The following is a 25,181-nucleotide window of genomic DNA, read 5'->3' on the forward strand; positions in this document are numbered from 1 at the left end:
AGTGCCTTTCCCAAAGTGTTTTAGAATTGCCCCCCTGCAAAGTCGGTCTTAGCTGGTCAATGAGCACCGTACGATTTTAGAGAAAAATAAGAAATCAAGGTAGAAAATCTATGCACCAAAAGGCCCTGACAATATCCACTAAGCCATAACTGAGGACTGCTTGGTGCCACTGTGGGGACCCCAGCTGGAGGGCTCAGCCATTCCCTGGAAGCGTCAGAGCACCCTCCTCAAATTTTTTCAGTAATCATTCTGCGAGAAAGCTAGCATTTCCAGAAATCAAAGCGATTTGCCATTCATTTTCTCCAATTCCAAATGTCCACTTCTGATTAAAGTTCACCCTTCCACAATGGTACATATGAAGTCCAAAGTCAATATTTCCTCACCGAAGCAAGTGCTTTCCCCAGAGCATCTCCAGTCTGGGAGCTGCCTGCTGCCCCGCTTCCTCTATTTGCTGCAAAAACAAAAGGCAGAATATGAAAAACCAGGCAGTGAGACGTCTAACAATTTTCTATTCCTGGTCCATTTACTCACAATTTAATTGCATTTTTAATGCTAATTACAACACATTAATCTTTAATTAGCATTAATTTGTTTGCTGAGGTAGATGTCAAATATATTCATGTTACTTTTTTTGCAGATAAAATATAAACCTGACACCTTGGTTTAAGATGAAGCGTTTCAGTTGCCAGTGCTTGCCCCCTTCTTGCCCACGAGTAGTTAGTGGTGGACGGTGGGCAGCAAGCGTGAAGGCACACGAGGTTCACCGCTAAGAAGTGTGCAGTACGTTCAGGCCTCCCAAGTCCTCAAAGTTCGCCTTTTCTATCTCAGAGGGTCAACTGATTTGTCTTCTCAGTAAATTACGCCTGCTTTCCATCTTTTCAAAAATTTGATACATAGCAAAGCGAGGTGCTCCTCTCGGCAAAATAAAACAGAAAGCCTATGATGTCTGGCTTCCTGGGAGAGAAGATACTTTTAATATTTTAAGTTCCCCGTATTCTCCACATACTCAAGTCAGTGTTCACATTAAAAAAAAAAAATCTGAACTGCTACGCTACCAGAAATCCCCATGATCTCCAATTCCAGAGATAAAATGAGTCTATGTATTCACCAGTGATCTGTGTCATCCTAAACGGTGGTATTTTTAACTACAAAATAGATGAATGGAGGCCTGCTACTCTACGCTGTAGTTTCTGGCATTCAAAGTCTGGAATTCAAAGTCAGCTCTGTTGAACAGTATTAATACAACCTCTAACAACATTTGGCATGTGACATTGATTAAGGCCTGAACATCAGCAAATAAACCTAGTAGTTAAATAAAACCTATTAAACTCCATGGAGGCATCTTTCACTATTTTGTGAAATAAGGAAAGGAAATCTTAAGGCAACTAATTAAAAGGAGAACTTTGTTGCACACAACATAATTAAAAAAAAAAAATTTCCAGCCCTATCTTTGATCCTAGGAAGCACACTTGCTGACAAATATCTCATCTGCTTCTAGGTCTATAAAATGGAGTAGTGGGGTCAGATGTCAAGAGGTTGAATTCTCTGCTTCTCTAGGTTATAATTTCATTCTCCTGACCTCTGCTTAGTATAGTTAAATTATGCTTGCTATTTTTATATATTTATATGGTGGGTATGTCAGTTCAATAATCTTTTGAGGTGTGCTTTATTTGGTTAACAAAACCCATACATGGCCATATTCATTTGTTAATTACTAAAACTGAAAGAAAACTGGTATGTGATAAAAGGAACACAACCACCTTCTGAGAAAACTATTCTTTTTTATATCACAAGTTCATAATACTAAAAGTATATCGGTTATTAGTACTAAGGATGATACGTATAAGTGCATCTTTGAAATGAGGGTCAGACACACAATTGAGGTAGTTGGAACTCACAGGTGCCACTAATCTTAAAAATACTTAAATATAAGAGATAGCTGAAAATATATCCCGTGTGAAAATGAAAATTTCTGCATTGAAGAGTTCTTTAAAAATGAAAGAAAAATTCTAAAGAGAAAATACAGAGAACACTAACATTTTTTTCAGCACGTACTACGATGGTATTTGGGGGCAATTAGACACATTTTTTTCCCCTAGAAGCGATATTATCACAGATACCTAAAAATTAGATTTGTCAAACAAATTTGTGAGCTGCTTGATTAGAAAACAGATCTTTGTGAAATGGAATTTCAGAACCACGCCGGAAAAAATATTATATTCTCTAACAAAAAACCTAAAGCAAACAAGACAAGACAGTGCTTCAATTAGAGAGAAAATTTGCTACAGTAGTGGCTTTCAAAAGATTAAATCTTCCTTTGAACAACTTTAACATGAGGATGACGAATTTTTCAAAATTTATTTTCATAAAAACCAACAGAAAGATTTTAGGGACATTTAAAAAATAAATTATATGCACAGCATAAAATCACACTTTAGGAGAGACAAGATAAGAGCGTTATGATTACTTTTGTACTACACCTTGCCAACTAAACTTTCTATTAGTGACTGTTCTTATAGAGGGAGATACTGGGACTCAGGAAGTAGAATAAAAACTAGAATCGACTTCTTACCTCATGTTGTCATGAGAATGTTTCAGAAAACTCCAAAGGCTACTCATGGAAGCCACTGATAAGAACAGACTATTTTTTCACATGAAGCCATTCTACCTTGCAGCAGCTGGAAGGCCAAACCCAAGGGTTTAAATTTCAAAGCAGTTTACTGGGGCCAATTTGCCCTTTCAGTTGGAATGCCTTTTGTTCTGTTCCAGGAAATGTTGGAGAAGACACATTTCCGAGCCCCTAAACACGTTAAGCGACATGGGTCCTTCTCTTAAAGATTTCTCTTTTTGTGGGACTGCTATGTCAAAAGGCATAAATAGTCAGCGAACCGAAATTCTCAAATGGCATAAGTTTTTTTTTTTTTTTTTTATCCTGAGTAGTAATGGATCGTGTTTGGCAAAACACACTTCTAATCAAACTTTGTGCTCATCGGGTCCACATTATGGCTTTCATGTGATAGGACTCGACTTACTATTCTAGTTTTTGTCAATTCATATTATTAGAAACTGCCAAAATGCTCACGTATAATAGGAATAGTAATAAAAAGTACTGCACCTACTAAGTAAAGACTGGACCGATTTCTTGTTATTTTAGCTCTCATCTATTTCTCGTGCTCAAGAAAACACACACACACACACACACACACACACAAAATCAGTCTCTAAAGCGGTAAGGTAAATATGAATACAAGATGAGCAGTTATTAAAAGGAACTGCAATTTTGTAGGAGGATTTGAGACTGCCAGCCCCTTAAGCATTATTCAGATGGTTTGAACACAGGTGCGGCTGCTGGCTAGAAGATGGAGCAGAAAGAAGGGTCTGTATCTTCGGTTTCATGTGGGACCACCCTTGGTCTCACTCTCAGCTTTCTGGAAACAGCAATCAATTCCTATTAGAACACACCCTCATCAAAACACTAGGATGAGTGGTGTCTGGGGACTGGCTACTGAAAATCAGAATTTGGAAAATGTGTTATCCCTTTATGCACCCCCATAACCTCAGGCTGGGAATGTTGTGAAGATATAAAAGGAATAAGAAGTACAATGCATACTGTATTTGTCTGAGAGTTGATGACTGCTTTAAAATTTAAGGGTTTTTGAACTGTGTCCAAGTGACCCTCGTGTTATTAAACTATTAGAAATAGCAAAATGGTTCTAAAATGAACCATGGAGTTCATGTCTATAAAGATGACAAAAGGAGGAGTATCTCCAGCACCCCTACTACACACGATTTTAGAATAAAGACTCAAAAATAGGCTACAATGTACTAATTTTTAGCAGGAGGGATTCCTAGGAATTCAAAGGGGGGAGTTGGGTCCCATGACCATGTGCAGGAAATGGATGAGAAGACTTAAATCAAACTGGTTTATTGTTCTCCGTTGGTGGTCTTTGTAACTAAGATACCATGTCACTGCTGGATAAAATCTGTATTACTCTTACACTCTGTGCCTGTTCATCACCCAACTGTATTTGAAGGCTCAAGATTCTTAGAAAAGACAAAGTGAATATTATGTGACTACTCTAATAATAAAATTACTGTGAAACCAAGTCCTCAGGGGGAAATGGACATAATGTTTCTACTAGAAAAGCCACATACTAAAATGCATCATGTCATACAAACATGTCATTAGAAGTGAAAGTTGTAAGCCAGATTAATTCAGGAACCAGATAGATATTCCAGGGTAATCTTTAGCATATGTTGCACTAAATCAATCTTGGTAGTCTGTTCCTTCAACACTGTTTGCTTTGAGGTTTAAAAACATGGGAAGTACCATGCATTAGGAAGCAGGCCAGTTAAAGACTAATGGAACAATAATAGTTATTATAACCATTATGTTAGTTTTATGCCCACTTCCCTCCGAGAGGAAGGGAGAGTGTGTAGTCCCAAACAATCAGGGGTCACACCCTGGGAACGTATACAAATGGGATCTCCCATGGGGAACTGGAGCACTCTTGTCCTTGAGTAATATCAGGGGACCGTGCCAGGCGAGGCAGTGCTCTCAAGCCTTTTGGCCCAGAAGACATATTGGACGTTATAGGTAAGAAGGAAATATGTAGATAGCAAAATATATATGGCTGCATCCTCCAGATATTTCCATCCTCTATAAACTGGCATCTAGTCACTCACTACACTTCCTCCTCTGCGTGCATGCTGGCATGTAGAGGCCCTGGCCTGGACAGCTTCTGATATATGGCCAGGAATACTGCACTGAAAGGGTTTTAGGAATATAGTTCAAAAGTTCTGATGGTGGTAATTCTGGAAGCCCCTGGACTTAGCTCTTCTCTTTAACTGAGTACTATACCTGCTGAACTAGTGAGAATCCATGTTGTGTTCCATGCATTATATTCATATAATTCCAAGGAGCTTACTAGGCCCTTCCAATTCAGAAATGTCAAATGCAACCTCCAGAGTTTGCTGGCAAGGCTTCAGAGGAAAGTAGTGGACTCTATGCCCCAAGTAAAATAAGTTACACTTCTTTTGAAAATCCATGGATGAGTTTGTTCTTCTTAAGCATTTCTCAAAAAATGGTATTGGGCATTAAAGAGCAAAAGCAAACAAAACAAGAAACAGTCATCACTCCGCCCAAACAAGTCATCCGATGCTTCGGTGAGCATCTGCCATCTTTGAAATGCACAGGCCAGAATGGGGGCAAGGGAGCTGATTCCAGGGGGTCCCCTTCTGATGGTTCTAAGCTTGCATCTCCCTCCGTGTGCATTTTGTCATTCTATGATCAGTTCAGGATATTCACCGACTGCCAGGAGGACACATTATAACAGGAAGCTCAGAGGTGGGGTAATGATCTCCTCCTGAACTGAAAAAAGCAGCTTCCTAAGACATCAATGCAATTTATGAAAAGATTGCACTGCCTTGCACTTTTTCACCAAGAAAACTTAAAAAATGTGATGTCCATGTGTTAGTGCTTGAACCCCATTCTTACAGCATTAGTAGTGCTTACAGTCATTTTCTACAGAATCATGTGTGTAATCTCAAACATGTGTCAGGTTATGTGTTCCCTATTTACCAATTATTTAATTAGCTCTGTTTGTTCTTTGAGATAGAGGCAATGTAATATTTCTTTATTTCCTGCATTTCAGAATGAGTGAGTATATGCCAAATATTTTCAAAAGTCTACAGATGTATCCTATTAATCCATACTGTTTGTTAGGGAAGTACCACTAACATCAGAAGGGAAATCTTCTCTTCTTGCTATACAGACATGCGGCCATTCCTGACTTCTACCACACTCTAAAAATCGATCCAAAGCCTAAGAAAATTGAAGTGGAAATAAACACGAGCTACTCGACACCGTGCAATCTTAAGGCTTATTATCATATTTAAATTTTCCTCTGTATTTCAATGTAAGGAATTGGAGGACGTATTATTTTAAGAAAGAACATTCCAGAATATTCTCCCTTAACAAAATCCTAAAGTCTAACTGCATTTATGCAAGTTAATAAAGGTCTGTTCCTCCAAAAAACTGAATTACCATGTACACTTGTTTCCTGAGAAGATTATAAAGCTTTCTCACATTCTGCTAATAGATTTTGACAAGTATACTCATGATCATGGGCTAATTTATGTAATAAAGTTATTCTTAAAAACCCTTTTCTGGGTTCCAGAAATCTCATACTTTCCCCTTTAAAATTATGGCTCTTTTATTATTGTTGAGACCCTTCCTCCTCTTTAAACAGGGCCCTGTGGTGTATATCATAAGTTCACTCCGTCTTTAGTGTGTGGTTGAGCCTGTTAGCATTCAGAAGTCACCTACTGCTCCCCTGCCGCCCAGACCAAATGAAGGACAGCAGACATTCCTGTTCATCCACAGGCTAATGATGAGTCAACTATCTTAAATAAATCTCATTTCCACTGAGACTTGTGGGCATCCTAACCACAGCTCATAGAGAATGATTATTCCATTTCAAAATATCTCTTTCTTCCCAAGTTGGGGTACCTCTCTCCCAGAAAGACTGTTTAGTAGACCAATCAACAAAAATTTTTTTCAAACAATGCCCAAGCATGTTTTCCTCAACTCGAGCTTTTGCTCCACCTTTATACCTTCCTAAAAAAGAAAATTACTCAAACCACAAGTAGACAGGAAATCTGCCGTGTAAGAGGATGAATGACCGGTCATCCTTCTTTATAACAAGACCTCATGACTGCAGAAAGGGGCTTTCCATTTGTCAAACCACATTGAAGTGAAATATGCTTTTCTCACCCTTTCAGTTCTGCACTTCTTTCTTTCTTCTTGTTTTTCAAATCTGCCAAAACTGCATTGATAGCCAACCCAACTTCCCCATGTGACCTCTGTCCACTCCTCTCCAAGGTCAAACTGATGCAACACATTTGTAAATGCTTTGTTATGAAAAGTTACGAAAATGGAAACTCTTGTAAATTTGCTTCTTACTGAGACATGATAGTGAAGGGCTGCGAGGTGGCTCATCTCAAGTGTGAAATACATTACTGAATAAGCAGGGAGTGTATTATCTAGGCAGAATTATATTTGCAACATTTCAAAGCACATCTCTTCCCTTTCATCAAAAACTCTCCCACATAAGTGATTCACACCACTTTCCTAACTCCTATGGACTCTCTAAAGAAAATGAAAAACTGCAGAGAGCTAAGGGGAATAAACAGTAGGATTATTGTCACACATTCTTCTCTATAAAACATACAACTAATGTTCTCTTCTCATCGGGGGCCCACTGGAAGAAATCATGAGGCCAAGCAAGGTGTGAGTTTGAGCTAGGACCAGAACAGTGGCGACCAGCGAAGTCTAAGGTTTTAACGAGACCCCAGAACATCAGTCTGTGTGATTCCTATGAACGGCAAAGTTGTTAAAGGCAGATTCAGAAGGGGGTGGCTCCCTCCTCCCCAGCCTGGACTCTTTCCTCTGGGGGCAGTCGGACACCTGCCTAGCTCCTCCCTCCAGGAGGGAGTGCTGGTGGGAGGAATCATCTGTCTGGAGAGAGAATCACAACGGACATCATGAGAAACCAGAGGATGATGGTTTAGTTCACTGGGAAGCAGCACTCTGCTTGGGCCTCAATTCATTAGTAAACCTGCTTGAGAAATGGCAGTGAATCATTTCTGGCCCTGATGCCCAGGCATCGCCTCTGCAATAAGTAACCAAATGGTTCTTCCCCTCTGAAGGATTCCATGATGCCACATTCTCCGGCAGGTGAAGCCATCTAGTTATTAATAACCCCCACGAATTTCACAGGAACTAGTCTTTGGAAGGCTCTGGTATGTCATGGTTAAGAGCTTAGCACGGTGACTAGAATTTGGGAAGTGGTCAATAACTACTATTGAGCTAACTTGCCCCTATCTGACTAGTCTTCAGTGGTTTGTCTTATAAAAGTTCACTTTGCTCAGAGAGTGTGAGAAGCAAGGTAGTTTCGGTCTATTTAAACCTTTGTTTCATCTAATAACTCACAATGAACCAAGTAGTCAAATATCAGTTTCTTGTGACCAAAAAAGTGATTACAGACAAGCCAATGACTATATCTGTTTAGATGTTTAGATTGAACTAACAATACATGTTAGTTCATGTATTTTTTTTCTTTTTCTTTTTCTTTTTTTTAGTTCATGTATTTTCATTCAGTTATGTGACAAATATTCATTGCCTGATTGCTATTCAATTATGAAGAGAAAAAAGAGGTCCTATCTTATTAAACCCTGACCTTGATGGTCGGGTCAGAATCGACATTTCTATGACTCACCCATTATACTGTCTGTCCCGTTGGCAGGAGGTGTACAGGAAGAGGTGCTGTAATGGTTTGTGCCACTACGGTGGAAAGTGGACATCGGAGGAAGACTGGAATTGATGTCTGCTGAGGAGTGTGATGGATAGCTCTGTAGCAAAAAGCAAAAAAAAAAGAAGAAGAGGCCACATTCAACCATGAAATATTTAGTGGGTTAGGTTTCTAATACTCCTTTTGGAACTCTTCATTTTGCAACGGAGACAGCCTTTAGAATTTCAAAATATCCAAGAATACATCTTGCTTAGATGTGACAGCTTTCATTTTTCACATAATAAAATACAAAGACACATAGTTGGTTTGGGTTTGCATCAAATGCAGAAGAGTACAATGGCAATATAGGACAGTGAGAAAAGATCACAATCTCTAAATCTAACAATTACTGCTTAAAAGTATCTCTGAGGTGTCAGCAACATAAAAGACCATCTCTATTGTAATTTTTTGGTCTGAACTATTGATCAAGTAAGAAAGATTCCATGATACAATGAATAAAACAATATTGTGACCTGTGGGGTTGACATTACACTTTATCCTGGACTTTCAGACACTAAATGGCAAAGAGCAGCCAGTCTTAAATCCTCCTCCTACAAAACTGGGCCACCTTTCTGAATTCTAGAATGAACAGAATGGTCAATGAAAAACTTAAAAAGTAACAATGATTAAGTATCTCTCTAAAGCATCAATATGTAAAGCCTTAAATCAACAACTATTTTGAATTACACTGGAATGAATGAACTCAGAAGCGCTGATTTTTCTTTATGCGTCCTCTTCATTAGCAATCTCCTGGATACCTGACTATGAAGAAAGACCATCTTTAAAGAATCATTGGTTTTAAGGTTTGGCATTGAGTTAAAATTATTATCCTAAGTTGTCCAAATACGTTGCTTTTCTTGGGATATATCACAGTGCCTGTAAGATAGCAAATTAGTTGCTACCAATCCATCTGCTTGGGAATGAGCAGATCACTAACAGGCACCAAAAGAAATCGAGCTATTTTCATTCTCAAGATAAAAAAGTAGCTTTAAAAAGTTATTCTTATAGGTATTTGAATGTGTTACAGACATGTAAAACTATTTTGGCTAAAACTGATTTTTTTCTTACATGTACTATATATTAAACCCTATGGATCTTTATTAGATCATGGATCTAGTGGATCTTTATTAGATCATTAGTGGAGATTCGATTAAAATTAGAGATCGAATATGATGCTAAAAGTCAGGGGGTGCTTAAAGCCCAGGCATTTATTCATAGGAGTGAAACCCTGGTGTCTTGGTATTTCTGTATTAATTCTGTGAGGCCCATCTTGTGTTCCACTTCTTCCTTTAGTATTACTTCCTACTTCCAACTCTTGCACAATCTCTTCTCTCTGAATCCCTAATGTGCTCACATTCTGCGCTGTGCCATTTAACAATTATATGCTGCCTGTCATTGCTTTCTCTTTCAAGGACATTTCTACCTATACTGTAAACTCTTTAAGGGAAGGGAATAGAGCATAGACTTCTGCATCCCACAACTTATGGCTGAGTGCTGAATACATAATTATTCTATATCCTCAATGAACCACTGGTTATTGGTCGGCATTTAATAAATAGTGGATTGCAATACTACTTAATTGAGAGAGAACTAAACGGTCTAGAAAATGAACCTACATTCTGCCAATGACATGGTGGATGCCTTTGCCAATATGACCCCTATGCACTCAAAATAGTCCAACTGAAAGGTCAACTTCAGTGAAAAAAGTTGAGATGAAACCCTTAAATCTTTCCAACTTCCCAAGAATGCCTTTCAAACCTTTTAATTTCATGGACCTCTGTGCTTGACCAAAAAATTCCAAGCAGTCCACAAATTTTTTTCCAAACAAGATAGAATGGGCCCATTCCCTACTACAGCTAATCCATAAGACTGGATGAGCCACGGGACACCAGACTTACAACAATGATTTCTGCTTGAAAGCTAAACACTATAATAAAGTAGAGAAAGAGAAACTGAACATAGAAGGAAACTGAAAGAAAGAGATGGTTTAACTTCATTTCTACATAGTGCTAATTCTGTGTTGAGTTTCTGAAGAATAGAGAAACTGTATATAAATCAGTCCCAGATATGCAAACACTAAAACAGAGGAAAAGAAATTTGAAAAATACTTGTATGACTCTATAATCACAGGGTGGAACAGGAAAAAGATTTCCCCATCAGGGAGGACTTCTAGACACTTTTAATATGGTGCAAAATGAGCAGTAATTCAGGGTTTAATAGACAGAGGGATAATACTGAGTTTAGAGAATGACAAGAAAAGTTCTTCCCTGAAAATTTTAATGGGGAAACCAATGCAATCAATCCATGTCATTTTTAGAGACTCATAGAAAATAGGATGCTGAAAGAAGTTAATGAGATTTATAGCCACATTATTTTAAGGAAAAGTATCTTGAAAACTACTGTCACTCAGAGATATAATAAATACACTCCGGAGAATATCACTGGTGTGTGAAGTATGTCTCTTTTAGAGTACTTAGGGACCAATGATGAGAGATCCCCTCAGCCTCTCTTCCTCCGGGTCCTGATACTGCCTGCCCTGCTTGCTACATGGGGAGTTTGAGAAAGTATAACGGCTTTACATGCCCACTATTTAATTATTTTTACTGATGCCCAATTATAGCATATTTGCAGCCTACTGACAGAGTAATGAGTAATGGAAATGTTTCTATTTGTGATATTTTTATCAGCCTATGAGCTGATAATTCAAGGATTAGAAAACACAGCAATTGGTGGCACATACCAACAAAAAAAATCATGCTTTGGGCTCAGGCAAGATTTCACAACCTTGGCACCATTAAAGTTTTGTGCCAGATGATTCTTTGCTGTGGGGGGGTCTCCTACGCACTGTCGTGTGTTTACCAGCATCCCTGGCTTCTATACACTGGATTCCAGTCGGGCTTACCTGCTGTAACATCCAAGAACATCTTCGGACTTTTCCAAATGTTCCCTGAGGGGGTATAATCACACCTGGCTGAGAATCACTGGGGTAAGGGTTTATGTTACAAGAAAAGGACTTCTTTTATAATAAAACTTCAGACTCCTAGGACTATTTTCAACGTGTGGTGCAAAGACCATGCCTAAACCATGCCAGGCAGGGATGCTACTTGCTTCTAAGCAGAACTCTGCCAACATTAAGTCTTCTACAACAACCCATTCCAAAGCTTAACCACAAACTCCATTCCTCAGAGCGATTCTGTGTGTACACCTGTGACATCGGAGTGATTAGCTGTGGGATTGTGTTGTAGAAGCTGAAGCTGTAAAGGGGGATTTAAAGAAGCAAAATTGGTGACTTGACAGTTGCTACTGAAATGTGTAGGTTTTAGGCTTTATAATTATAGACTCTACGACAACACAGGATAAAGCGATGAAGACCATAATGTTTCTAAAATACTGTATCTTTTGGGCAGCCCGGGTGGCTCAGCGGTTTAGTGCGGCCTTCAGCCCGGGGCGTGATCGTGGAGACCCGGGATCGAGTCCCATGTCAGGCTCCCTGCGTGGAGCCTGCTTCTCCCTCTGCCTGTGTCTCTGCCTCTCTCTCTCTGTGTGTCTCTCATGAATAAATAAAATCTTTAAAAAATGTTTAAAAAATAAAATAAAATAAAATATTGTACCTTTAGAGACAATACTAATTTGTCTCTAATACAAGGAAAATGCTCTTCTTCTAACCAAACTATTCCTTTATTCTGTGTGAGACTGGCCAAAAGCTACAGGCAAAAATGAGGAACTACCACTATTTCCAAGTGAAAGGACCCTAACTGCTTATTGCATACCCAAATTATTCTCCATCAGTGTCAGATTTCTGAAAGGCCTTGCAGCAAGAGATTTTCAAATGGTTAAACTGAAATTACAATGATTACTAGAAATAATAATCCAACAGTTTCCCTATCAGTGAGAAAATTCATTAGGATACATTACCAGAGACCTAATTCATTTACCATTTTTTTGAAACAAACCCTTAATCTCTAAGATCTGCTAAATAATCATATTAAGAATGAAAACTCCATGTTCTGTGTTGGATAAATGACATTACAAATACAGCATCTGATACAACCTGTTGGGTTTTTCCTTCGAAATAATCTTTCTTCCTGGTTGATAACACTGTTTTGGTATTTAAGGTTTTCAGCATTTTTTTTTTTTCTAAAAGGAATGTAACTGGTTCCCTTTTTAAAATTACACTTTTTATGCATGGGAGCATATTTTAAAGATACCTCCGCCCATGCAGTGAATTCGACTGGGATAAAATCAAACCACCTACATCAAAATTCTAGAGCATGATGAGGAAAGAGAGAAAGGAATATAGGAAGAATGAAAATATGTCAAAAGAACAACTCTTAGAAGGACCGATATTCCATGTTAAATGTTAGTACACTGCCAAAAGCTTTTATTTGTAATCAAAATTTTCCTTGCTTACAGGACACATGTAGCTTTGATCATGAGTTCCTTAGAGAAATACAATGTGATTAAGGGGAAATAAATATGTTGGTCAAGAAGAAATTCTAGTATAATAATAGTTGATACTTTTCAAAGCTTTTGCTCTAAGACTTCAAAGTAGGAATTGGAAGAAGATAAAATTTGCAAGTAAATCATTTGCTACTTACTGAAGATGTGCTGAAATTTGAGATAGTTTGATGGACATATTCAAACTTGGCAGATGATATAAAAAGGCCTATTCCATCTCCATCATTTGCCTCTCATTAACAGCTAACTGACCACAGTGTCTCTATCACCAGAACTAGTTAAATAGGTATTTCCAAGGATATCAGAAACCGTAACTTCTGGAATGTTTTATTTTGTCAGAGTAGAATATAAGTCACCTTTTCTATGCCTCTAGCGGTGAAGAAAAGAGAGGAAAGACTACAGAAATCCAGAAAGTCCTATTTCCTATCGCAGAGCAGAGAAAGACACATGAACCTGGGTATCAGGAGAAGAAAAAGGGACAATTTCAAGATGAAGAGTAGTGACAATAGTACCACGTTATCATGCCCTTTTGCATTTGTAGAATTACAGCTTCAAACATTTTTTAAAGCTATTTTACTGCACAAGGGCTTCAGTTCCATACCTCCATCGCAAACCTAACCATGATCTTCATGTAATGCTAGACTTAAGTTCCTACGAGGATTCTGGGCTGTGGGAGTTTTTGAGGCTGGAAAAGATCAGATGAACTTCCTTCCTCCAAGATGAAGGGACACACTAGGATGGATGAGTGTAGGTGATGGGCAGAGTGGACACTTTAGTAATGAAACAGGATAGCATTCTACAGCTCAGCAGTTTTCAACCGAGTGAGGCAACTGAGCATCAGTGGGAGGTTCAGGGGTGTGTAATTACAACTAAACCACTAAAAACTGGGAATCTGATCTATACAGAAACCCCATGGTTGCTGTGACTAGTGGAGTATATGGGAAACAGGAACTCTTTCCTTTGGGTGTGGCACCCTGGGTCGAAGCTGTCACCAGGGACAGAAGCCAATAAAGGGAAGTGGAAATGCACATGGGACATACAGGCCACCTACTCCCAGGGTACCGACGGTCACTCTGCCCCCTGCAGTATATTCTTCAAAACTACAGACAGCAAATAAATAAAAGACAAGGATCCACCATAGCTGAAACTGCACAACTCAAATACAGTGTGTATTTATGTTGGAAAGGGGCTAACATTGTCGTCAAGAAAGCACAGAACTAAACACCATCAGCAGAAGAACAATGGCGAAGCGAAGCTGGAAGGGCTTACGGAGGCGATCTCATTCAGGTAGGTCTTTGATCACAGAAACAAGATAACTCTAAGAATAATGAGCGTATGCCATTTTTACATTCATTACAGAGTCCTGCGTCCATGCATGGAAAGGCAGAGAATGAGACTTTGTAAACTAGCTGTGTGGTCCCCATAACCATGCAAGGCTGCCTTACCAAGCGTTCGTGTGGATGCAGGCTACAGTAGCTGCTAGACTGTGGAATATGAGAAGAACTGCCCAACATTCCTCCGTAGCCAGGCTGATTCATCCCACTGGAGGAGCTCCAAGGGTCACTGCTGTGATGGCCATCTGTAAAGGACAAAGACAACCATGACTTTTGGGAGGCATTCAGCCTTGCCCTACAGAATAGGGGTTTTTCATATACTTGAAAATGGCTACCCGTTGTGTATTCATCTTTGTGCTGTTTCGCCAATTACATCAGAAGGCAGTCATCCTTCTTTTTTCCCAAGTGGCTCTATATTGCCAAACAAATGTAAACATTTACCATAGGCGGTGTCCTTAGTAAAAATTCAGCTCCGAAAGAACAACAGAACACATTTCTACACAGAATTATGTCAAGTCAGCCAGGTAAGTGATACTAAAGAAAACATTTCTTTGAAGTTCCCTGACCTCTTTTTCTATGAAAACTAACAGCTAAATTGTTTCTAAATTCTGTGATGAAAAGAAAATACTTGACACATTATAGAGCTGACCAGTTTACAGGTTTTAAATGCATATGAAGAAGTAAGAATGAAAAAGAACATCTCAGATTTAAAAGATCAGATTTCTGTAACATATAAGATAGATTTAAAGTTGAAATTATGTTATGATTTATAGGGAACAGTGGTCTCAGATATGTAGTTCTGAGTTTTCTTAACTTCTATTTTTTTTTTGGTGCATAGTCCTATAGTGTCTTAAGCCTCTGGTAGCAACTAAAAGGGTGCACACATATCGTAAGGTAGATATTACACTAGAGACAATTTTGAGAGGGTCTGGATTTTATAAAATTATGAGTTAATATAAGTTAAAAAGAAACTTAAAATGATGTGGACCTTATATGAATACCTTTTGATATTAAGCTAATCTTTTGTTACTGTCATATTAAAAACATTTTTATAGATTCTTTTTCTTCTCTGAGTCTATTGGCCTAGAAGTTACTATTAGGGATCACTGATGTTTGGTTTGGGTTTCTTAAAACAAAGGCGGTTGGTAGGGGTGGGGTGGGTGGGTGGGAATCTGTGTTGTTGCTGAATTCAAATTTTCCCTTCTTTCAATAGTTGAACAGAAATTACTGAACACCAGTTGAATAACATTCCATCAGCTAGGTGTTCACAGCACAGCAGGTACTGCCTCCTTGAAAATAAGATTATTTTCACTGTATATATCATGTAATAAAGGCGTTTTGAAAATTTAGGCAATGGGCAAGTTAAATCCGACACTATATACCACAAAGCTTTTTTTTCACTGAGCTTTTAAATCTAGGAGTTAGAATTCCAAAAACTGGAATAGTTTTAGGACAGGGAGGAACGATCAATAGATTTCTCAAAAAAAAAAAAAAATCTTGTCCGTGATTTCGAAAACTTAAGAGTTTTAATTAGAAGATGGAAATTCAAGTGAAAAATAAGAGGTCACATGGCAGTGAGTTTAAAATATGCTCCTGACAGTGTCTGAATATCTTTCACCCAAACCATATGATTTTTTAAGACCTGAATCTTCAGGGCACTAAGCACCCATCACTAAAGAAGCTGAAGTGAAACAGGATCATGAGGTTCTGTTTCTGTGATCATGATGGGAAAACATAGGACTTTCAAAAAGTTATTATTCATGTACTTAAGACTTAGTCTTCAAATTGTGGAAGTTTAGATGTCACCTTAAATTCAAATATGAAATTAAGGCCCTAACATTTCAAATAGTTGGCATCTATGACAAACAAATTAAGAATATGTATCATTGAATGAGAGTCTCCTGAAACATTCTGACAACATGATGCACTATATGGAAATACATTTAGGATTTGTTAACACAGAACACTCTACTCAATGCAGACTTATAAAAATACATACTTTACATAAATTATGCTTTTCACAGTAAATTAATATTTATCACATCCCATGATCTTGGCATAATGTTGTTTTGAGAGAATGGAATTAGATGTGTGCAAATTAATTGTGCTCATCATAAATGTCAACCCGATTTTTTTTTTTTTTTTTTTTTTTTTTGCTTTTCTGGGTATTCATATGCAGAAAAGCAAGTTTGTTCCCCATATTCTGTGTGGTCTGCTGTGGAGAACAGCCTACTGTTTTAATCTACCTGACCTCCCACATGGTGTGCACAGTTTAAGCAAGCACCTTCCTGAACGCAGATAGAAGAAATCTATCCTGTCAATTTTCTCAGTGAAAATCTGCTTTGAGTGATGAATCCTTGAATTGACAATCTCCATAAGCACCGCTAGCATAGTGCCTCTGACTGGTTGCAAAAGAAGGGAGCTGATGCCCAAGTGGCTGCTGTTTACAGCTAAAGGGTATGATAAGCCTTTTGTCATGGCCCAGGACGCCCCCAAGTGACATACCCTGCTGGGTCCCTTTGTGAGTTCCACCTAGGACAGGTCACAAAGATAAAGGACCCTTATGAACCTGAGCTCTATTATGTGCAGAACAAATTGTCTTCATTCCTGTGAGACCTATTTGATTCAATTTTATAGATTTTCCATGGAATTTCACATGTGAACTAGCAACTGGAAAAAGCTAATACTCTGAAGGGCAAGAAAATAAGTCCCTTTTAATCAGGATGATTTTGAGTAAGTCTGCTGCAAGCTAAGTGAGACACCAAGCTGCTCCCCAGTTGCTTGCTGCTCCAAGGGTGCTCCCTTTCCCATGACATGGCCCTTCCTAGATTATCAGAAGGAAATCCCATGGCACTTGTCCAAGGCACACTCAAAAGAGGTTTTCACACCCAGGCAAAAAGAGTTCAAAGTTCTGCATACAGGTACAGGAGTTCTTGGTAAATCCCACATCTAAATTTCAGAGTATTAGCCTGGCAACAAGACCATCATATTTTGACAGTAAGTGCCACAGGCTTATCCAAGAGGAAGTCTTAGGTGCATCCTCTGGATAGTCTATTCTAACAAGCAGCTGTTGTCTTTCTACTATTCCAGCCTTCTCCACGCAGCAGAAAGGAACCGTGCTACCGTTGGCCAGATTGTAAGCTCGGGATGGGGGTGGGGAGGCGCACATCCATGTACATTCAATTAAATACATGGCACAATTAAAAGAATAAATATATTTCATTCACTGTGAAACTGTAATTTTTGAAATTTGTCTGGGACAAAAGCTGGGTCTTTTATCCTAAAGCAATAAGCATGCCGACGTGGAGCTTTTGCTGTGTAATTTAATAATATTCCGGTCCCGAGATAGACTGCTTCATCTTAAATGGGACTCTTGTTCTTACCTATAAATTAGTAAGTGGCTGAAATTTTTACATGAAGTTATACATAAGGACAATTTGTTCCCAGTTGGCTAAATCCAGGATGCTCAAAATACACACTGAACCCAAACACTTCTAAAAATACACACACGTTCTTCTTGGGGAGAGAAGGAGCTGAAATGATCTGTCATGGAAGACGGTCCCCAAGAAGCGTCAGTTCCAAAGGAAGTCAACCAGTTTGATGTTAACTCATCATTGCTCAAGGGGCTTTGATTTAAAAAAATAAGTCTGAGTAAAGTTTTAATTAACTGATTAATTTTTAATGAATCTGATGCCTAAAAAGGGCATGACCTTCATGTTCTCCCCTGGCCTCGTATTCCACTTCTTATCTGTTCAGCAGTTTTCCCCCCATATATGACCTGAGAAGACCCAGGGAGACTCTGCCCACTGGATTTCCCCGCAGAAGTGGCTGCATCTTACCCTGCATGAAGAAGGAGCTAGGGAAAGTGCTGGCTGCTGGTTTCGAGGAAGGGTAGCCTGGCGAGTCCCTATTGTAGTCGGCAGTGCTTGCTGATGGAGCATAAACCTGAAGAAGGAGAGACAATTTAGTTTTGCTTGCTGCATTGACCAAAGCACCTCAAGGTCCATTACTTTATAAGAAGCAGGCACAAAATGCTAAATTTCTACCATGCCCTTTCCAAATCTGATCAAACCCTAGAACACTGCCCCTTTCAGAATACAGAAGAACAAAAAACAACAACAAAAATGCTGAGTATATTGGTGTGACTGGAAAACCAGCAGGGGGGGTTAAGGGGTGGGTGGATATTTTCCAGTCTCAGGCAAGAATACTGCAAATTACATCTAGTTAAATATATTATATAATACCCACAGGGCTGTCCTGTCCAAGCATCTTTTTTTTTTTTTTAAACCTATATGGCCTCTGAGCACATGAAAGGTGCAAACGAAAGGGCACGCATCAACCCTCTTCTTTTTACTTCATCTTTCAATTAAAATGTTCGTTTCTGAGAGAAAGACACAGAGAAAACAAATGCACTATCCAGACCACAGAAAGTGACAAATACATCTTGGAATATTAAATTCCCATAGTGTCAGCTTTTTGCAGAGATGCATGAAAAAGGCCATTAAAAGCCCAGATCTACATAGACCACCAACAATCAGTACGTACACAGGAAGGGGGGGGAGCGCTTCTTTATAGTTCTTATTATATTTGTGTGTGCAATAAACTTAAAAAAAGTGTGCCAAAATCCTACTTTACTGAACATTCGTTTACTAATACTCTTGAGACTGGGGGAACCAGTCCCTTATAAAAATAGCCTGTGTATTTTCTTGTTTATGTTTCCTCTAAAGAAGACAGCATAGTAGAAAAGCATAAATTCATAAGGTATAGTTTAACTTTAATTGGTTCCCCCCCTTGCCTTTTCTGCTAAATATAATTTTTTCAAATCCCTATTTTCTTTTGCTCCAAAAGTTCCTCTCTCCAGATGGTCGGAGAGACTGAAACACTGTCATCCTCTTGATGAAAATGGATACCTTCCTGCCTCCATTTTAAAGCAGGCAGCGGCTCACAAAATTGGCAGTGAGCCTACAGTGATATTCACAGGTCACAGTAAAAGAAAGAGAAATTCACCAATAAAAAGGCAACTGCAGAGTTACCAAAAAATACTCCCATTTTTTTTTTTTACCGTGCACATCGAATAAACACCCTAAGAAAAATTATATAATTGTTCTCAGAACACCATGAATCACAAACTAAGCATTAATACAAGGTTTAGGATTTCACAAAGGATAGGTCCACAGAGACAGATGTGGGAAAATATGCATACACATACATACATCAAATAAATGCGACATATGCCCCACAGTGCCCTTGAAAATTGGGAGGTCCTGGAGAATGAACAAAACAAAAACAAACCAGAAGAACCCAGGCACACATTAGAAAACATGGCATTTTCTTCAGTCATGGAGGGATACAGACCCCACATTTCATAGACTACATTTCATTTTTTAATTATCCTCATATTTTAAATATATAAATGCCTACTTGCTTCTATTGCCACGGGGCTTACAAGAAGGGAGACATCTTTGCAAGCATCTTTAAGAGAAAAAGAATAAACCTTAGCCAGGAATCTCCAAACACATCAATACCCTTTAAAGTCCTATCACGCAAAGCCCAGGATTTTCTTGAGAACTATACAACTAAGCAACAGTTAGGGAAATACTACTGAATGTATTTAAAGAAGGTCTTGAGAGTAGGCTAAAAACATGAAAGAAACATTACTGTCTAGAAAAAGAGGAAATTGAAAATTAGATCATCTCATTCTAATGACAAAATGAGCGCAACATAGCTATTCCACCCACTACAATATATCTGTGGTCCAGGCTTTTAGCCTGACAGCTACTTGGCCAGTTGGTATTAACACAAGCTAAGGGTACTATGTGCTATCTCCAAACTTCAGAAATCAGTACATTTACTATAAAGCTGAAAATAAACTTTGACCCATATTATTAAATCATTTGATATTTTTAAACAATTGAAATAAGTTCTCCTAGGAAAATATATAGCATAATTTTAATTATGCTCTACTACATTATCTTTAAACATGTACATTATTATGTTAATACCATTTGATGGCACCTAACAGGGTCCACTCCCCGCCCCGTGGACAGAATTAGTTGATATTTCTTCTAGGAGATAAGGACAAGTCTTTGGTAATTCGGCCAATGTACAAGGAGGCTACCTGGACTATGAATTATGATCAAGCTCAAAGATCTGAGAATAAGATCACTTATCCCAAATTTGTAATTACCACCTGCATAAAGAGTATCTATGGGGTTACAAGATTTTTAGGATATAGTATACTATATAATTTCTATTTTTCCAGTGTTGTGGTCAAATGAAGACAATTTAAATAAGATGGAAATCTTATTAACAAAAAACAGACCATTGTTTATAGAAAAAAAAGGCAATTTCTGCATAACTTATAAATTTTGCTTATACCATAAATTTACACATCAGGTAAAATGTTATTCTCTTTCCATTATGTACTTCATCTTTCCTACTTCCCAAGTTATTTTTAAGGTAAGCACCCTATATAACTGTTTATATAAATAAACCTTACATAGAACTATTATACTTTTTTATGATTTTATTTTATTTATTTTTTATTTATTTATTTATGATAGTCACAGCGAGAGAGAGAGAGAGAGAGAGAGAGAGAGAGAGAGAGAGAGAGGCAGAGACACAGGCAGAGGGAGAAGCAGGCTCCATGCACCGGGAGCCCGACGTGGGATTCGATCCCGGGTCTCCAGGATCGCGCCCTGGGCCAAAGGAAGGCGCCAAACCGCTGCGCCACCCAGGGATCCCTATGATTTTATTTTTAAGAAATCTCTACACCCAACATGGGCCTCGAACTCAAAACTCCAAGATCAAGAGTCACATGTTCTACTGACCGTGTCAGCCAGACGCCCCTACCTTTTTTAAAAGCAGAAGGAATTAGAGAAATTAGTTATCAGTTCAGCTCCTCTCACATGTTAATTACAAGAAATTCAAAAATGGAATAGTCAAAGCAATCGCTCAAGATTTGCAACTTGCCCATCATTACACAACTATCAATTTCTCTTAGTTTAGGTTACTTTCTTTAAAAAGGGTGGTGCAGGTTTAAGATGTTATTTATGAAAGCAGATTGATCATAACGTTGGTACTTCAGTTCATCCTTAATATTTTCATCTTATTAACCTGGATAACTAGGAAGCTGCTTCATTATTTTTAATTCAGTCAACTATTTTGCCAATTTCTCAATCAAAAGACTTCAAAGTATGGGTTTCAATAATGTACTTAATAGAGACACTAAATTTAAGAAGAAAAGCTCATATCCAATTAATTTTAATTATTACTATTTTAGGTAATTGGAACCATGACTTAAATATTTGTTAACTAAAATAGTTTTTTATTTAGCAGAACAATGACAAACATCCCAGATATCTTCAAATAGTTGGAGTCATTTTAATGACTAACACCAAAAAATCAGTCCAGTAAAAAATAAAATAAAAATCCCCAATTCTAGTTCTGTGTATTGAAGTGACCCCACTATGAAATATGAGGAAAAGTCTAAAGGGAAATAAAAATCTAATCTACACTTAAGTTTTTCTCTGATAAGGTAGCTTAGATCAAGGTGTCTTTTGGCATTCTGATTCCTCCCACAAGAGTAACCAAAGAAGGGTGAAAGTTTTGTCGCAAAATTGGAAATGGGGAAACTTGGCCAAAGCTCACAGGCTACGGCTCTTTTGGTGAACTGTTTGTTGAATAAAAACTTTATGGGGAACTAACAGCAAAGCATAGTTTATGTCCGAATTTACCACCATTATCTTTTCCAATTCTGAATTTAAAACAAAATCATATATATACAGATTCAGAGTTTAAAAAGTTTCTCCAGATAACAAGAAACCCTGAACTGATAAAAATTTTTTTAATTTCATTTTACATATTTAGTTTTTGTTGTATCTTGAGAAGTATTGCTATATTACGTTAGCTGTTTCATCCAGTGGCCCTGATTATCCTTTGCTCAAAGAAATAATACTATACTTTCTTTTAAATAGAACCTCTGCCTATTAGAAAAGAAGAAAACCAAGCAAACATTCACATTGAAGGGAGGAGAGTGTGTATCCTATCTTTCCCCATGGTGTTCTCATTTTTATCTGCCTTGGCAGATCAGTTTCACTTATAATATTTAAAAAATAACAATGAACCATTTGGTTAGGGCCTCTTGTGGAATAGCTTTTGTGCTAGGAACTCTACATATGTTACTTCTGATTTTCCTAAGGGTCATAGAAGATGGTTATTATTTTATTATTAATAGCCTCATTTCTATTTCATGGGGCCTAAGTATCATAGATCAAATGGATCCGCCCAAACCAGCCTGAGCATGACTACAAGTTCCACCATTTGCCAGTTAGACAACCTTAAACCTGTTCCTTTAAACCTCTTTGGTCTCCAGATTCCTATCTGTAAAATGGGAATGACGGACCCTGCTACGCAAAGTTCGTATGAGAATAAAATGGTATATTGTGTGTGAAACAACCAGAAGAGTACGTATTAAACATTTAAAAAACACATCAGACAATAGGGTTTATGTTGTGCTATTTTTTTATTAACTGAACAAATGTGACTCAGGAAAGTTAAGCCACCTTTCCTTCATTAACAATTGATCAGGTGGGTGGGATGCGAGAAATGGGTAAAGGAGATTTAGAGTGAACTTGTTGTGATGAAAACCAAATGGTGCATGGAAGTTTTGAATCACTAAATTGCATACCTGAAACTAATATTACACTGTATGTTAACTAACTGAAATTTAAATAAAAACTTTAAAAATGAAAAAAAAACCAATCAAGTGGTAAGGGCAGGACTTAAATGGTCATCAGAGTCCATATTTTTGCTATTAAAAAAAAAAATCCCCTGCTCTGAAAAGGCAAAAAGAGATATTTTGAACTATCAACGCTCTACTCTGACCACAGTTTATAGAAATATTCTTACAGGGGTTTCATAATTACCTTTCAGGAAAATAAGACATGATAAGGTATGTTCATAGTAAAACCAATCCGTATTAATGTTATTTGCTTCCTCAAGTGGGAAGCTAAGCTCTAAAGGGATGAAGAGAAGTGGCCACAGATCATGTGTCACGAGGTGTGTAACTGAGTGGGGCTGAGCGATGACTACCAGGTTGTACGATGCACCTTCAGCATTCCCAACCATTACTCCCCCTTTGTGATTCTGCAAGAACCACCCGAATATACAATTTCCGAAGAGAATCAGTTCAGACCAACTGGAATATTGTAGTTGAGACTTTCAGCATCTTAAAGAGAGTTGCTGGATGCTCCATGGGGGTGAAAAATAACAAAAGCAGGTTTACGCCCCAGATGCCAAGTGCTAGCAAGGCTCACTTAGTAGTTTAGACCTTGGCAGATTTTAGAAATATTCTAGACTATGATGGAGAAACACTCAAATGTCAAGCATTGAGAGCATGCTGTGACGTTCACAAAGCTAGGCATACACTTTGGTGCTTCCCAGCATCTAATGGGGAAAAGTACTTGGAGGTGGATCAGCTCACTACTCGAGCAACTGGGCTGGACCCTCAACTCTTGCAATATTGTTGGAAAGGCACGGGATAAGAAGGGCTCAGGGGTAGGGATACCTCCACATTCAAAAGAGTTAATTTGGACACTGTCATCGTGCCACGTGACCAAGTTAAAGGTATATCACTGACTGATCCATAAAGCAAGGGGAAGATGTACTTAAAAGAGGTAGTCTTCAGAGCGTACGGAAAAAGACTGGACCTATCAGCGGAGATTATCCAGCTCTGGAGCCAGACCAACTGGGTTCAAGTTCCAGCTCTCACAATTAATTGTGAGCCGGCTGGTGCTATTGTGAACCTTGGTTCTCTCATTCGTGAAACAAGGCTATCCTTTTTGTGAGCATTAGAGATAATACCTGCCAAGCATAATTCTTAATCTGTTGTAGGCACTCAATAAATGGTAGTAGTATTTGCATCTTGTTTTAGTGCTAGTCACTGCTTATAGCTATTTTTTAAAGTGTCTAGAATGGGGCTATCCAGTACAGGAGCCATTAGTAGTATGTAGTTATTTGAATTAACCTTAGTTAAAGTTACATGAAGCTACATATCCATTCCCTCAGTCACACTGGGCACATTTCACGTGCTCAACAGCCGTATGTGGTCACTGGCTACCATATTGGATATCATCAACAAAGAACCTTCCCACTACGGCAGAAAGTTTTGTTGGAAGCACTGGTCTCGAATCATGCTTGTCTGTGAAGAGCCCTCCTGGGTCCTCTGTGTCACCCTCTATTACAGCAGCTATGACAAGGATGCCAGCTCATTTAAGACTTGATATTCCATTTAGGGTGCAAAAGCAAGAACTCTTTTGGTGGACTGGTTGGAGAGGCAACTTCTGGGTACCCCTACCCTAGCATACAGCTCGTGTTAATAAATGTTGATGCTACCGAAGAGTAGAACATTTAGGTTTGAGTTTTATTTATTATGTTTAGAGTTCCTTGTACTACTACATATTTTTTAAAGTCCTTTTATAACCATCTGCCAAAATTCCTGCAAATTGTACCAAGTGGAACACGAGGCAAGAGTATCTGTGACTCTAGGTTTCTGGATGTGTAGGAAGCAAAAGAAATTCTTCAACTGCAATTTTGTCCTTGGCCCCTAGTGTCTTTGGCAAAGGAATTATAGTTAGACATGGTGTGATCACTTTTTCTAGACGATAAAAGTTGAACAGATGTTTAAGTTTTTCTGATCATGTGTTTTCACATTATTGGTAATTGGGTCCCTCTATTCTACTCTCACTTCATTTTTATTACTTTTTCTTTTTAAATCTTTTTTATATGACTTCTTTACAGATGCTCCTTTCTCTTTTTCATGCTACTTTTCCACCTGCTGCCCTCTGTCCTGCCTCTTGGCGTCATATTTTTAAAGCTCGAAAGCTTTCAACCTTATTTTACAAATGAGCAAAGAAAGAGGTTAATGGACTTACCCAAGGGCCTGGACAGAGCCCAGGGCCCTTGACTTTGCATCCAGTCCTCTTGGCACTCTCCTTTCTAAAGTCTTTTTTAACTTTATAACTTAAATATTCTAATG

The 25,181-nt window shown here is 38.3% G+C and overlaps 1 protein-coding gene across 20 annotated transcripts in view; it reads right to left on the reverse strand.

The window, feature by feature from the left end:
* Window positions 1-25,181, reverse strand: part of LOC129495544 (transcription factor 4) — a 356,507-nt gene that overhangs the window by 33,916 nt on the left and 297,410 nt on the right. For all 20 annotated transcript variants that reach the window (XM_055303161.1, XM_055303148.1, XM_055303145.1 and 17 more), the window contains 4 exons: window positions 17,983-18,088; window positions 14,255-14,388; window positions 8,280-8,412; window positions 384-451 (listed from right to left, as the gene is read on the reverse strand). In XM_055303161.1, coding sequence (XP_055159136.1) covers window positions 384-451; window positions 8,280-8,412; window positions 14,255-14,388; window positions 17,983-18,088 — 441 coding nt within the window. The remainder of the gene's footprint in view (window positions 1-383; window positions 452-8,279; window positions 8,413-14,254; window positions 14,389-17,982; window positions 18,089-25,181) is intronic.

This window comes from Nyctereutes procyonoides, unplaced genomic scaffold (assembly GCF_905146905.1).
Source record: "Nyctereutes procyonoides isolate TBG_1078 unplaced genomic scaffold, NYPRO_anot_genome, whole genome shotgun sequence".
Classification (NCBI taxonomy): domain Eukaryota; kingdom Metazoa; phylum Chordata; class Mammalia; order Carnivora; family Canidae; genus Nyctereutes; species Nyctereutes procyonoides.